Below are 16,359 nucleotides of genomic sequence, written 5' to 3'. Positions count from 1 at the left end.
ATTCTTAAATTCACATGTATGGTGATTTGGCTCTTATCACTCGGCCAGATGGCCTTTGCTGCCCAAATTAGCCAGTTTGACCCGTGTTTACAACTAAAAAGTGAATATGCATCAATTTTAAAGACAGGAATCTTGGGGTAACCATATTCCAGATATGTGATATTAGTAAACTCTCCTGGCAGAGTTTGGATGTGCTGTCACACTTAAAGTTAAAGTTAAAGATGTTTAAAGCCCCGCAAAGATTTGCTGTTTGCTTTTCCAAAAACATGGCACAAGAACTCCTTGGGAGCAGGTCTATGATTCTAGGACAGAACGGCTTCCGTTTGGATATTGCCACCAATGAGCTGTGTGGTTCATGTTTACATTGAGAAATAAATATTGCCCAAGCAACCCCCAATTTAGATGGTGGCTTGCAATAAGGAGGAAATCTGATGAGTTAAGGAAGATCACTGCTCTGATCGCATAGCTTTAAAGACTGAAAAATAAGGAGGCAGGCATGTCTGATCAGGAATCTGGATCTATATGCTATTTTACAGCAAGACCACACCTCTCATCTTAGCATTTGAGAACGCAGTTAAGGCAATTTCAATTCATGAGTAAGCAGCAGCCCTTTTTATAAAACTTGTTCTATCAGGATTTGCTACAGGTATGCCCTTCAGATAGATAGTTTATGTACCTGGTTAAATTGTTGGTGGTTTAAATAGAATTGAGAAAGTATTTTTTTCCCCTAAGATCAAAGATCTCCATCTGTTGATCAAAAGGTTGAAAAGGTCCTTCAGGAAAGACATGAAGAGCTTGATGTCCATCAAATTGGTACTATTTTCACATATCCTTATAACTATACTGTTAAAAGTATATTGTGAGGGCCATTTGTCCAAAGGGATGGATGGATGATGCCAGCTATAGATGAGAACATAATTGTAATAAATATATTTCTTATTTACAACTTTATGTGGCAACACTGTTCTCTTTATTTTACAAGTAAGGAAACTGAGCCATAGGTTAAGTGATTTGCCCTGGATTTTACTTCGGGTCCATCCTGGAGCCGTATCAGAGGTGGCCTGCCCTGTGAAGCAGACAGTGGGAGGTATATCTTTGGAACCTTCCCTCCCTGGTTCTTGGTGTTCCTACAGCATTTGGAAGGCTGGTGCTACCTGTGGCTGATCCTTCTACTCCAGCCATCTTTACTACTCGCTGTGGATTGTTGTGGCTGGGCTGACTGAATGGACATTGTTGGAAATGGCTTAAGAGAGTGCCTGGTCAATTTCTAAGAGAATTTTGGAACACTGTGCATGGCAGAAGGTGAAGAGCTCTGGACAGCAAAGAGATGTTTGCGAACTTACCAAGCTGTGGTCTACACGAGAAAGTCCATTAGAAGCGGTTTGGAAGAACACCCAACCAGTAAAGTCAAATTCTAACCTAAATGATAACAGAGCTTTGAATTTATGTAAATATTGGAAATTTTATAAAGAAAACCCATTAAGTGGTCTTTTAATGTGTGATACTAAATAATTTGGCGGGCAGAAGAAAGCTCCTTGCCTTTCTTGCCTGTTTTTCAAAGTAAACTCCCTTCTCCACCCAACCCTGACACAGACACAAAGGAACCAGTAGTGGTAAATGCTTTTCTAAAATACTTGAAAAGAATAGCAGCTCTCTTAAAATTGTTTTTCTCTCTTAACATTTCCCTTTGATTACCATCTTTCTGCCCCTTCCTCATTCCCATCTTTCACCCTTTCTGTTCTTGTCTCATCTACTAATCATATTTATACTTACACATGTGGGTGGGAGCTGCCTCATCCCACATTTTTCAGTGTTTCAAGAGCTTTTGACTTTTATCCTCCAGCAAAATGCTGACTCCTTATTATTCCCCAGCTATCACTCCAGTTGAGGCCTCTACTTTAATTTGATTAATCTGAGCTTTTTAATATACTTTCCCCATTTCCCATAGCATTTCCCATCCTTTTCCTCTGCCTGTCCCTTATAGATAGCACGTATAGTCTCACCAGTTGTTTCAAAGATATCTTTGTCTTAGAGTTCTGCCATTTCTATGTGTGGTTTTCATTTTATTTGTCTAGGTGTGGTTTTCATTTACTTAACCTGCTTGGGATTCATTGCAATTACTGAACCTGAAGATTTATGTCCTTCATAAAGTCTGAAAAACCCTTTTCCTACATTGCTTCTCTCTGATTTCTTTTCTCTTCATCTGAAACGTTACTAGACATATGGTGAAAATTCTAATTCTTTCCTCCATGTTTTAAAATCCCCTTTTTCTGTTTTCTATCCCTTTCACTCTTTGTACTGGGTAATTTTCTCAGATCTATTTTTCAGATCTCTTTCCAGTTTGCTCTTTTTTTATTCAAGTGAGTCTAATCTGTGTTTATCCCCCTGTGGGGTTTTAAATTTCAACTTGTCTATTTTTCAACAATAATTATAGAATGATTTTATTAATTTGAAGAAGTTTTATGCGGTTCTTATAAAATCTAACCTTTAAAGTACTATTTTATTCTTTTTCTCATGTTTTTAATTTCGATTGAAATTTTATATTACTAGTATTTGTAAACACCCTAATTTTAGGAAGCTTAAAGTTCTAGTACCTGAATTTCTTGGTAGTAGTAGAAAGGCAGAGTGGGGAGTTCCTGATCCCTGTGTCTACTGATCCTTTTTCTTGGTGGATGGTTTGTGTGTTTTGTAATTTTGATTGTGAGTTTTTCTTCAGGGCCTTTCTCGGTGGTAATCCAATAAGGCTGAGGTTGAGTGTGTGTCCCTCCAGAGAGATTTTGAGTGTGTATTTGTCGGGGCTATCACTGGCCTGGGCCACTTTCTAATTAAACTTCTCGTCTAGAAAAGCAGAACACACAACAGTGGTTCATTCTGAGCTTTAAACCGACATGATTGGGTCAGTGCTTATTAATTCTCAAGGAGGCTTTCTTCCACCGCCACTGAGATCCAGGCTGAGGCAGACAAGTTTCTTAACTATCTCCTTGTGCAGATTAGAGATTTTTTTCTAGCCCACCTACACAGAGGGGATGATCTTTTGAGAATCCCAACTTAAGGTGGGAATTTCAGTTCCCATTCCCTTACCTGAACTTCATGAAAGCCCTGGGGCTTTATCTTTTGAACCATGTGGATGTTACAATCCAAATCCCATGTTACCAACACTGGTTCCTGCTCTCCTCTCAGGGTAGTCAGCATCAATTCTGAGGCTTGGTTCTGGTTTTCTGATCTTTCTGGGTGTTTGGCTTTGGAAAAATCCTCCTTTTCTTGAAAACTCAGCTGTGCATTTAAAAATATATTTATTACATTTTACCCAGAATTTCTAAATTTTTAATAGCAAAAGATTTTTTCAAGGAAGCTGGACTGTCAAGAGCACTCATCCTCCTCTGACAGCGTCTACTACGGGGTGGAAGATGCTTATCTGCATTCAAAGAGGAGAATGGCGAAGGGGCCTCTGCCTTGACAAGCCCACCAATTTCTTCTCATTCATAAGCTCTGAAGACTGTTCGTTCAGTCTTTCACTCACTCATTTTTACATTCATATCACATTCAATAAATGCTTAGTAAGTTTCTACTACCTAGGTTTTCATTCATTTATTTAGCAAATATACATATATTGTGTACAGAATCAGCTACATGCCAGGTAGGTGCTCATTCTCAGCAAAAGCATACCTGATCCAGGACTTTGTGGAGGACACAAATATTGATCAGATAATCACATAGATGAATGTAAAATAGCAAACGTGCTGGAAAGGAAATGTGCATGGTGCTGTGAGATGGTTTATGGGGCATTTGTCCAACTCAGGCAAGAAAGGGCTTATTTGGAGAAGTGAAAAAAGAAGCAAGAGTGGCTTTCACAGAGAACAGATTTCAGGAGGCAAGAGTGACAACGGAGACCCGTTGGGAGGTTGTTGCTCTAGACCAGGTGAGACTTGCTGGTAGCTCAGCTCCAGTTTTGACTTTGTAGGTAGAATGACATGGACATATTTGACATTTATTTAGCAGGTAAAATTATCAGAAAGGAGCAGAGAGATGGACCAAGAACAATTCCAAAGTTTCAGGCTTATGTCACTGGATGGCTGATGGTGTTCTTTTACTGGGATAGGAAACACTAGAAGAGGACAAAGTTTGGTGGAAAGTCCATGAGTTTTTTTTTTTTGGATTTGTTGAGTTTGAGGTATTTGAAACACATAAGAGGAAAATGTCAAGAGGAATGTGGATATATGTCTGGCATGTAGCAGATCTGGAGCTTAAAGAAGAGCTCTAGGGATATAAATGTGTGAGTAATTTGCGCCTAGGTGATCATTAGATGAGATTTCTATGGAGAGATGATGGATATCCCTTGGATATAGGGACATGGAGGTCACTGGTGACTTTAATGGCAGCTGCTATGGTTGTAAGATGGGGTGAGAAGCTTGGAGTAGGAGATGAGGAAATGGAATCAGTGAGTATAGAGAACTTTGAAGAAGTTTGCCAGTGATGTTATGTAAGGCTTGAATTAATATTTAAAGGAAATGCATAATTAATTGATTATGATTAATTATGATTGGAAGGCAGAATCCTTTAAAATAATCAGTAGAAAAGTGTTAAAATAGTTTCTTGATAGTGAAAAGGTGGCTAAGATGGAGACAGGCTGGCACAGTGCGGACCCAAACCACACTGAACCAATATTCAATTGTAATAATACCTAACATTTATTGAGCTCTTACTGTTGTTCCAGGTGCCATTCTAAATGCTTAACGTGTGTTAAATAACTTAATCTCCACAACAACTCTATGAGGTAGGTACACTTACTATGTCATGTAGGACATGAGGAAACTGGCCACCGGAGAGGTGAAGTAACTTGTACGGTGGGAGAACAGGGATTTAATCCAGATAGTCTGTCTGCAGAGCTCATGTTCTTAACCACTATGCAATACTGGTTCTCAGTACATGGGTGTATAATGAAGTACTTGGGTCCTCTACAAACCAAGATATGGGCTCATCCACGTGTTGCCAGACAACAGGTTCTTGGTGTTCATAGCAGGAAAGAAATGAAGGATACACCAAACGGGCTAAGCAAACACTAGATTTATTAGAGAGAATAGTAGTGCCCTCTCAAGATAGTGAGAGCAGGCAGGCTCAGAGAAGAGGAGCTGCGCGGAATGTAAGTGGGGTTGGGAATTTATTCCACTTAAAATGAAAGGGTGGAATAGTCAGGACCTAAAGGTGGAGTCTTAGGTGTTCCTAGGCGGGGCGGGTCTTTGCTGACCACTCCTTCTGGTTGGAAGGGAAGTTTTTGTCTTTATTTGGCTCTCTCAGAACTGTCTTGGCAATGGGGCACGGGGTGGAGATTTTTCTTGGCTGCCATGCTAATAATATTATAATCTATTAGAATCAGCTAAAGTTCACCTAAAGTGGTAAGTTGGCATTCTGGATCCCCTCTCGGCTGCCAAAATCCAGTTCTGGCCAGATTGTAGTACACTTTTTCCTTAACTGCTGACCTTGCCTCCTCCTCCTTTTTCTCCCCCCTCCCTCTTCGCCCTATTGTTCCCACCTATGGTAACACATCTACAAGTATTGAAAAGTTTATTGGTTATATAATCACTTTGGGGCAAAAGTATAAACTAATGCTGACTCAAATACTTGTTAAAACTCCTTCTTGGCTTTATATTATAGATCAAGACAGGCATAAATGGAAGTGTCACTAGACTAGCTTTAGCTTTAATCAATGACCTTTAATAAATATGTGCACATTATTCATTTAATTGCACCTGTAACTATGTGGCAGACCCACTGCTGAGGGTATATAGGTAAGTAGGTAGAGTTCACGACCATCTGAAGCCACTTGCACTTCTCTGCCAAAATTTATCATTTGTGAGTTTCATTAACTACTGTCCTAAAATAAGTGACTTTTTCCAGGTCTCTGGGAATTGGCTTTAATTAGAACATGCGTGTGTTTCTTTTTCTCCTAAGGATTTAACAACACCGAGAGAATATGCGACAAAGAGTTTATTATACGTAGAACAGCCACCAATCGAGTGCTGAATGTCCTCCGTCACTGGGTCTCAAAGCACGCACAGGTAATTCAGTGCCCTCATTAATTATTTTCAAGGATTTATAAAACATCAACTCTCTAAGTCATTATACATGTAAAATGCCTCCTGATTCTTTGGAGTTAGGGTTTGAAACCTTGAAATTGGAATGTAGAAAGGGAAGAAATAGGAGGATACACATACAGATTAAAGCAAACACACATATTGCCAACATCTACTGTTTCAGAGCTACAAATGACAGGGGCTGTGGGTGCTAGACCCACAACAGGGTCACTGTACTATGCCATGCAAGGAGCATCATTTGGTTATACGGCCCTCTCTGTAAGTGGAATTGTGCCAGCTGCAGTGGTGCCCTCTGGAGGTAAACAGCAGGTGCTTCCCTGAGGTAAACAGCAGATGCCCCCTGGAGGTAAACAGCAGGTACTCTCCTGAGGTAAACATCAGATGCCCCCTGAGGTAAACAGCAGGTGCTTCCCTGAGGTAAACAACAGATGCCCCCTGAGGTAAACAGCAGGTGCTTCCCTGAGGTAAACAACTAGATGCCCTCTGGAGGTAAAAAACAGGTGCTCCCCTGAGGTAAACAGCAGGTACTCCCCTGAGGTAAACAATAGATACCCCTTGGAGATAAACAGTGGGTACTCTCCTGAGGTAAACAGCAGGTGCTTCCCTGAGGTAAACAGTAGGTGTCCCTGGAGGTAACCAGTAGGTGCTCCCTGGAGGTAACACCCTGGTACCAGACAGTCTGGTATCTGGTCAGGTAGTTTTCTCAGCCTGATTCAGGACATGTTTTGCCTCATGCTCTTTGATGTTTTGGTGCCTAGTATCCTAATTTTAAATTGGGTCACACAGACAGGACACTTATTTGCTATCTATTTGTGTGTTTTCAGTGCAAGTTGGTAGAATTTATACCAATTTCCTAAAATAAAGCACAGACCCCTTGGCCTCATTGGTTTAAGGCATGCATTGTGCTTTTCTCATCCACTGCCAAATAATGGGTGGGCCTCCTGGACTGGCTAGCACCCTGCATGGAAAGTTTTGGAGGGAGACAAGAGGTGTCCTGAATGGCTCAGATCACACCATGTGAAACATAGGAAATGTGAGTTAGTTAAGGAATAGAGAAAAGGGCAAGGAGTTCCAGGTTTCACTTCATTCTATTCTCAGAGGCCATATGGGCCTTGGTAATGATAGGCTATCAGATAGGGTCACTCCTGAAAGGGCCATGCTCCTGAAATCCCTGTGATAGAAGAATTCGTTAATTAAGAAAAATTTGCACCTCACCACCAGTAAGCCCATACAAATTCTTTTTTTTTTCATTTTTTATTTGTTGGGGGTGACAATTGTTAGTAAAATTACATAGATCTCAGGTGTACAATTCTGTATTACATCATCTACAAATTCTTAAATATTAAGTAAAAACAACAAAGATAGCACGTTAAAGAAATGATGTAAAATTTTCATTTTAACACATCTTAAGTAAAAATGGATCCTATGTGACTCAAATTCGGAGAACCATCCTTAACTCATTGGAAATGTCCAGCGTATCCTCTATGATCTCAGTGAGCTTCTTGTAACTCCCTTTTGCCCATTGCAGATAAAACACGATAATGAGGTTTCTCCTGTATCTGACCATTCATCCCATTGCTGTCTGGTTTTTTGACTCAGGGTCTTGACTTTAGTAGCTTCAGAAATGCAAAGTAACTTTGATAGACAGGGCCAAGCAGATACTGCTCGGTTTTCTTCCCTGGTCTAAGCTTCTCCTGTGCAAGTTCATGCCAAGACTCACACCATCACAGTACAAACCAAAGCCCAGGTTTACCTGGCCCAAGATTCCCTCCTCTCTTCCAAATCTTCCCACAAAAACTAACCTTGTTTCCGTATCAGCCTCTCGTCCCTTTTCTCAATCCTCAGTGCCCTGTTTTTCTAATTATCTCAAACAGGAACCCCTTACAACTCACATACAACTCTTATAATAACTGGAAAGTACCACAAAGCCAATTACAATATGCTATAGCTATTTTATTTTTGGTAAAGAGAATTCAAAAATGGGGAGAGATTGGCATACTGAACCCCTCACTTATAATAAAGAGATTTTCAATAGGTGTTATCCTCTGGTTTGATAGCTACATTGTATATACATACATATACAAATACACACACACAAACATACATACATGTGTGCTTATAAGGCAGTATTAGGTGAATAGCACCAAATCATTGGAATAGAAAATGGATTCATGAGAAAACAAGTGTGTTTTATTTATATTGTGTCCTGGTGATCTTTAGTTCTAATCCAAAGAGCACCCTAAGTGTTAGCTGTCGATTGGATGGTTCAGATACTCTGTGGGCTGTTATTTCAGATGTGCTTATACACCGAGAAGCAAGCACTTCTTTCTTTTCAGTTAGAGAGGCCACACTGGGAGTCCCAGCTTCTCAGACACTCCCTCCTTCAGAGCCATATGTGGATGGTAGAAATTGCTCAGGTATTCAGTTTTTTCTCCTGATATGTTTATAAAATTTAGACCCTGGTGTGCCAAAGAAAGATCTTACCATTTGTCTCTTTTTACTCATTTGTCTCTTCTTACCTTTGTCTCTTCTTACCTCGTTTGTCTCTTCTTACCTTCCCTGTGTGTGTGAGAAGATTTGGGGGGGTCTGTGGTTGGTGTCTGATTGTCCTGGTGTAAACTCATCATGTGTATATTCTGTCACCTTCCTCATCCCAGTGAGTCCTCCATCATCCTGTCTGTATAACCACACATATGCAGGATGTTTCTGTAACATTTCTCCTGTTGGCAATTGTTTTAGGACAAGTTTTTGCTGGCTTCAGTGTCCAGGTTTCCCTTCTTCCCTTTACTGACTTGCTTTGGGCTCTTGGTTGTCATTTGAGTTCCTCAGAGATCAGTTTGAGGAAGTCAAGGCAGACTTTTAGTGATGGATTGGTAAACACTTGGAACCCACAGCGCTGGTTTCAGCTCATGGTCCTGGAAGCCACGTTGTGTGCCCACTGCCTCCTCTTACTGACTGTGGACTCAGCCTGAGGCAGTGGAGTTCAGAGGAGGTGTGAGTGTGGCCCCTGAGTTGATGGCCATAAGCAAAGCGACCACTATGGTACTTACAGAACCAATAACAACTCAGCTTTATCTAAGTTTGTCGAAAGGTCTTTACTCTCTTAAAGGCAGTGTCTAGCTGTGAGATGGGACTGCTGGTCCGTAAACCTGGGCTGTAATCTGACTGCCAATCAATGGTCACCTTTGTTGTCTTTGGTTTTCACATCACAAAATGAAGGGCTTGATCAAGAGGATTTTTCATTATCTGAGTCACTCTGTGCCAGTTGAGTTCATTTAAGGAAGAGCATTATTTGGCAACTTGATTATTGTGAATTAGTAGCTTTAAAAAAAAATGAGTAGGAGGTTGTACTTGATTTTTCAAAAATACAACCCAACATGGGAACAATTGCCTTTTTCCTCACATGGTAGACTAACCAGGGACACCAATTCACAGAGAACAGAAAAGCCACCGTGAAGCCACTAGGTGTAGATTCATCCCCAAATAATCTAGAGAATCGAGTCTACCACACAGTATTAGATATCATGCAATCATTTCTCATCAATGGTTACTAATATTGGCAGATACGACCCTGAACTTACTTCTGGAGAAATAAAAAATTGCAGAGATATAGGTGTTGGTTCTCCAGAGAAATAAAATTTCATGCTCAACTCCCCCTTCCCCCGCCCCACCCCGCCCTCACAGTGTGGTGCTAGAATGCCATTTCTTTTTCTAGAAACTTCTAGCCTTTTCTTTAGTAAGTATTTGGTAAAGCTAAAATGTTTTTTTCTGATTCTAAAAATTTTCACCTGTTAATATGTTCTGCCCTAGTTTCTCCTCATTTTGTTGTACTTCTTCGCTCATTTGGTACCTTTTATGTTGCAAGTGAAGCCACAAGGCAAAGCTTGGTTTCTCCCCTATACCTTGTTTCTGGATTATCAGAAGGAGCAGCAGCACAGAGTTGGGGGACCGGTGTTCTTCTTCCAGCTCTGCCACTGTCTCATCTCTGGGGCCCTGAGCCAGTCACTTGGCTTCTCGGGGTGTTAATTTCCTCTCTGAAAATAGGAACAACCATCCCTCTGTGTCTCCCCCAAGGGTGTGGTGAGAATTAAAGCCTATGCTGAATTAACAAGCATGAAAGATACCATATAGATCTGTGTGACTAAGTCCCTTCCAGTTTCCACATTTCATCGCCCAACACCTAGCCCGTAAGCTCCTTGCAGATGATGCTTGTCCCATTCAGTTTGATACCTCCCATCACAGAGTTCTGCAACCTGGGGTGATGATAGTCACCTGGTCATAGTTGTCAAATCGAGTTTGTATTTTAATGTTGTTGGTATTCATTCTCCCCAGGAGGTCATTTTCTACCCTTTAAAGTTTCCAAGTCAGCCAAGACAGAGACTTTAACCACTGATAGACCAGAAATCAGGGCTGTTTGTATAGAGAGTAAATAAAGGACGTGTTTTCATACTCTACACACTTCATGCTTCTCGCTTCTCGCGTGTCTCCTGCTGGGAGGCCTTACATGTCATTTGCATGATTCCAAGGTGTCTGCAGGTTCCAGAGCTGCTGAGCTTGTCACCAGATGCTCCTGTGACTGCTTGTGTCTTCTGTGCAGACAGGTGGGGGAGGGATTCGAGGCTGGCTATAGACAATTCATATCTGTGCGCGAGTCTCTGTTGAAGGCCTTGTATGTGTAATCTATGGCAATTTTTCCCTTGAATTGTCTTATTGACCAACTAATTCTCTAAAGATACTCTGCCCATTATTTGAGGAATTTTACAGACCACGGAATGGCACTGATAAAGGAGCCTGCAGCTGTGCCTGTAGGTTACAATTCATTTCCTCAGACTCTGTATACCATCTGAATGGCAAATGGACAAGAATAAAACAATCACTCATTTCCTTAATTGTAGGCTAAGGGGAATATTTTGAAAGCATGAGATCAGACCAAAATGAGCTACTTACATAATAAAAATCTTCTAAGGCCTAAGGGGAATTGAAAGTGAGCCTCAGGAGATCAGACATTGCCTGAGTCAGGGTAGCTGGCCTTAAGTCTCCAGCAGAGAAGGCTCCAGAAGTCCCACCAAGTTACCCGTAAGAGGACGAGCTCGCCACTATGCATCTGCCACATTGAGAGGGAATCAGAGCCAGCTCCACCTGCACCAGCACGTCAGGCTACATTCTTTCCCCTGGACTGGAACCTGGAAGGTCAGAAGCGATCACAAGCAAGAGGAGAGAAGGTGCTTCCTGTGTAGGCTTTCTGGCTTGAAGCAGGCCAGGCTAGGGCAGCGGAGAAATGTCTTATTCTGGACCAAAGTGAAATTTTAATTAATATATTGGACTGGACATTTTGATTGAAGAAACAAGATCATTTTTGTAACTAAAAGGTTCTGGAAGCCTTTGGTGCCAGCCCCCAAACTACAGTCAGGTGGGGGAGGATGGTCTACAGAGCAGTTTAGTGAGAAGTAGTACTGTTGCTTGATGATTTCATCATTGTTTATGATAAAGGAAGTATAGGTCAGCGTGGGACAGCATCAGGGTCAGCTATCTGGACTGAGATCCTTCTTTATCATGTATTAGCTGTGCAGCTGAGTAAACTATTTAGCTCCTGCAAGCCTCTATTTAAGTGGGGATGATATCACTCTGTCTAATGATTGTGAGGATTACATAATACCTATTAGAGAAACCGTTAAAGGTGGAGGCTCAAAACAGGACGGATGGTTCTTCTTGGTAGAGCCCTATAAGGGTAGCATCTGGGCTACACCCAGGCCTTCTGGCAGGTAAATGGTGTTGCCCTTATTTCACCAGTGAAGTGATTAAGTCTCAGAGAGGTTCACTCAGCCCTGCCCAGTGACCATTTTGTAATGACGGAAACATTCTATGTCTGCAATGTCCAGAACAGTAGCCTGTAGCCACATGTAGCTAACTGAGCACTTGAAAGGTAGCTAGTGTGGTTGAAAAACTGAAGTTTTGATAATATTTAATTTAATTTAATAGCCACATGTGACTAATGGTGAAAGTCTAACTGTACAGTTCTAAACCCCTCAAAACTACAGCAGCAAGCCAGACCCAGCTCTCTGACGTCCAGCTCAGAATTCCTTCCTGTCCTCCAGTGTCCCATTCCTCTGAAATAGGAACCTGACAGGGTGGTCTGCACTATGTCTCTAGCAATAAGCCTGTTAAAGGCAGCCACACCTTATATTCGGTGTATGTAGACAAAAGTAAAACCTTTATGCGACATTGGTGTTGGGATTATAAATTTCAGGTAAGATGAAGGTATTTTCCCAGTAAGGGAATGTTTCCCATGAACATCCTCATGTTTTGGCTTCGAGCCTGGAGGGCCAGGTCAGTAGTGTAGTGGGAACATGCTCTATTGACTGACTGAGGTGGAAAAATGGGGGCTGCAGTGATGGCCTGGATCGGGGTGTCTCAGAATGGGAGTTTATGAAGTTCATGTCTTCTGTTTGTTGTTTTGACAGATGACAGGGGGCCCTTTTACATCTTTTAATTTTTTGGCATTGCTTAGTAAAACACAAAATCCAGCATCGAATTAGAATACTACGTTCATAATTATTCTTTGTTCCAAACCTGAAAAAGAAGTTGGGCCAGGATGAGCACGATACAGACTTTTGATGTGAGCGGGAGAATGAAATGTGTAAGAAAGCCAGCCACTGGCAGGCGGCTCCTGTCGTCTCTACTGACAGCTCCCAGCCTGCCCCCAGCTCTCTTCTGCCCTCAGTCTCTGCCCCCTGCTTGTCTATTCCCACTCCTACCCGTCTGTCTGCCGTGGGGGAATTTCCCCGCCATACTCGCTGCCCAGGCTCAGCTCTGGAGCTGTGGATCTTCTTTTCCACTTGCAAGGCAGACTGCAGAGTATGAACTTTGAGCTCTTGGCAGGAGGAAGAACGCCTGCCTCCCTGGGCAGCAGCTCTGCCGTGTGTGAGTGCTTGCTGTCCTCACTCTTCGAAGATGCCCAGGACTTGACAAGCCCCTTTCCCCAAGTCTTCACCACAGCTGGATGGGATGAGCCAATGTCCATTTCCAGGGGATGTGTGTCACTGGTACTGAGCTGGGAGGAGGAGCCATCGGGTTCCATAGACATGCTCTCTGAGCCAGCCTGAGGTTTGAGATTGTCTTCATGATGATATGGAGCACATGGTCTTTTATGGGCAACTTGGAAACCTCACCCCCCCATTCAGAAAGCAGTTTCCTCTGTGAGGACACGTTGTGCATAACAGACTCCCACCGTCTTAAGAAAATTCTGTCACCACTATTTTATCGCTTACTATGTGTCAGGCACTGTTCTAAGCCGTTTTCCAATATGAAGTCATTGACTCCTCACTCCAGGCTTTGGAAGGAAAGAAGGCAGACGTTGTTGCTATCCCTGTTTCACAGGTAGGGAAATTGAAGCCTAGAGAGGTGACACAGAGAGCAAGTGGCAGAAGCAGGTTTCACACATGGCTGCTGGCTGCCCAGCTCATGCTCTCCATCACCGCTAAGTTCACAGGCTTTCCATTTCATCGGTCATCGCCGGGATGCAGATCACTCACCATGTAAAATGTAAAACACCACTGTGACTCCAAACAGTGGGACTAGCATACGCTTACACTGACAATGCTTTCTCGCTCTGTTTCTAAATCTTTCCTCAGAAAAGTTACTTTCGCCCCAGAGTCTATTTTGTGTCCCTTAAACAAAGAATTCGTATTGCTAAAAGTCGATGTGGGGCGAGTACTCCCTCCCTTCTGTTGGCCACTGCGGTAGGTGTCTCCGTGTGTTCAGATGGCGATGAGCAGCTCCCACGCCAGCCTCCGCGGGAAACCGGCCCCAGCATGGGCGCTAGTGCTGTCCATGGTGACGGGTCAGGAAACCTCTGCTGTTCTTGAGACCCCAGACATCCCAGCTGACAGGTGGATTAGGATGCTGCCTCCTGGCTCAGGGGCCCCAAAGTGCAATGCATCTCCTGGGGCCTGTCCCCGGACGGTGGGTACTGATGGGGTGCCAGGAACAAGAGAGAAGTTAGTCGCAATGTGAGGTACTGGCCGCTATGAATTATTTCTTTTTAATGACAGATTTGTTTGTCATTTTTGTCAAATTTGAAGCCTACTGCTTTAACCTTGCAAATGGTTTATAAAATCACCAAATGGGAAGATAATCGATGGGCTACACAGTTTGTCGTGTTCGTCTCGTCCTTATCCATCGGTGCCCATTTGCTTCTGTCTGCCCATACCACTCCCGGTTGACCTCTGCCTATCCAAGCTAAGAAATGCCACATGTCCACAGGGTACAAACCAGTGTTTGTTCACAAACTCCTATTTTCCAGGAAGGCAGCCAAAGTGACATAGAGAGTGCGGTATTTAATTTAATTAGGCCAGCAACTTAAGCTCTGTTTGGTTCCTCCTGATTTCCTGGACACATAGGCTGGTGCTTATTTTCACACTGTTGTATTTGATCCTGCCTTGTTATTTTATCATTTGTCCTCTTCTTCTCCCCTCAGAACAAAATGCCTTGGGCATCACATTTCACTTTAGTTCCTGGTGAGGACTCAGGTGAGGAGAGAAATCTGGAAACCTGAATTCTACCTAGATTACAGTGTTCGCTTCCTGTCTTCCTCATTTGAAAAACTGGCAAACTGATCTGTATGGGGTTCTTATGCACAAATTAATTATGTGTTAGATTGCTGTAGAAAATGTAAAATGTAAGGAACCTGATAAGTATGGGTTTTCGTTTTTCAGTCCTGAAGGTAGATTTTCATTGTTTAAACTCTTTTTCTCTGGACCAGGTAAACAACCAAGTAAGAAGATTCCCAGTTCCTTTAACTACTTATCTAAGATTTTTCTTATCTTTTATGGAACCCTGTTGTTATCCTTAAAACTCTCCTTAAGCCTTCCGTGCTTATCTTAAAAAAAAAAATGTGTGGCGAGACATTTACAACAGGATTTACTTAAGTCAGTGTGAAAGAGAATTAAGAGTTTAAGAAGCCAGTGTCTTAAATGGAACTTACTTTCAGTTTCTATTAGTTGCTGTGACTGACATGTAGCTTTCCCTATAGAGTCAGTGGAATTCTTTAACCTTTGTGGATGGATTTCATTAACAGAGAAAACACTGAGAAGCAACCAAATGGGATTTTATGTACACCGAGCTCCTCTTATCTCTGTCGTAAAACATTTCTGACTAAAGTGCTGTGGAGAGCCCATATTTTTCCCAGTTCACATTCTGCACCCTCCCCCATCACCCTAGGAGTCTCAAAGCACTTCTGCAGACCATGGCATGCAGGACTGAGTCCTCAGACCCTTCACCCCCTCTGGCACTTTGGAGCCACCTCAGGACTCCCTGGAGCCAGCTTAACTCGGGGCATCCATTGCTCTGTGTACGCCCCGAGGTTTTGCTTCACTTGTGGCCTTTTCTTTGTGTGCCTCTCCTGTCCACTCTGCTCCCAGATGCCATCAACCAGTATCTCCTAATGTCTTTGCAGAGAACGTCTCCCTAGATGGACGTCAAAGGGTCTACTTCCATCACATGCTATGATTCTAGGTCTCTTCTCCATGGGCAAAGGGGTGATGTACAGTTTGCCTACCAGCTAGCTTCCTTTATCTGTGTTTTTCCCTCTTACGAATCAGGGCATGGAGAACACAGTAGAACTTATAGTTTTCCTAAGGCTTGTATTCGAGTGGAGCTCAAAGATTTTTTTTTCTTTTTTTGCCACGTGGCATTCATTAACTAAGAAAACTGAAAAATCAGGATTAAAGGCAGGCCCTTCCAAACTTTACTTTTGCCCTCCCGTCTTTGTCATTGTCTTAAAAGCTACAATCCATGTTCATTAACCACCTATCTGGAAACCAATGGAAAGCACAGCATCTGGAAAAATTCTCTTTTTTCCTGATAAATTCTTTTTAAACTGACTGATTCTCTTTTGAGGCTTCAGATACAAGCATGGGAGCTATCTGATTTCAAGGTTGGGGGGCGGTATTTAAAACTCCTAAAAGCACAGCTGTTCAGGTCTAGAGGGTGAATTTTAGCAAGTCATTCAAATGCAGAGTCATTTGTTAGAAAATGATCGCATAAATGATCTGCATGTGTTTTTCCATCTTGCTGAGTTGGTGTCTTTCATTGCCATTTGCCTCTTCCCAGTTATTTTTGTTCTAACATATCTTCCACATTTTGCATTGTGCTTTCTCCTAGTAGCTTCCCACTTCACATCTGCTGAAATAATTTCCCCAACTGCCAATTTAAGAACAATTAGGTCGCTTATTACCACTTGTCGCAAAGTCATGTATCCTTCCCATGA

The 16,359-nt window shown here is 42.3% G+C and overlaps 1 protein-coding gene across 7 annotated transcripts in view; it reads left to right on the top strand.

Annotated features, from left to right (window-relative positions):
* Positions 1-16,359, top strand: part of RASGRF2 (Ras protein specific guanine nucleotide releasing factor 2) — a 230,559-nt gene that overhangs the window by 181,623 nt on the left and 32,577 nt on the right. For all 7 annotated transcript variants that reach the window (XM_081052886.1, XM_081052889.1, XM_081052888.1 and 4 more), the window contains one exon: positions 5,950-6,056. In XM_081052886.1, the coding sequence (XP_080909012.1) occupies positions 5,950-6,056 (107 nt within the window). The remainder of the gene's footprint in view (positions 1-5,949; positions 6,057-16,359) is intronic.

Source organism: Rhinolophus hipposideros (genome assembly GCF_964194185.1).
Source record: "Rhinolophus hipposideros genome assembly, chromosome: 7".
Lineage (NCBI taxonomy): Eukaryota > Metazoa > Chordata > Mammalia > Chiroptera > Rhinolophidae > Rhinolophus > Rhinolophus hipposideros.
This window is presented reverse-complemented; position numbering and strand designations above follow the sequence as displayed.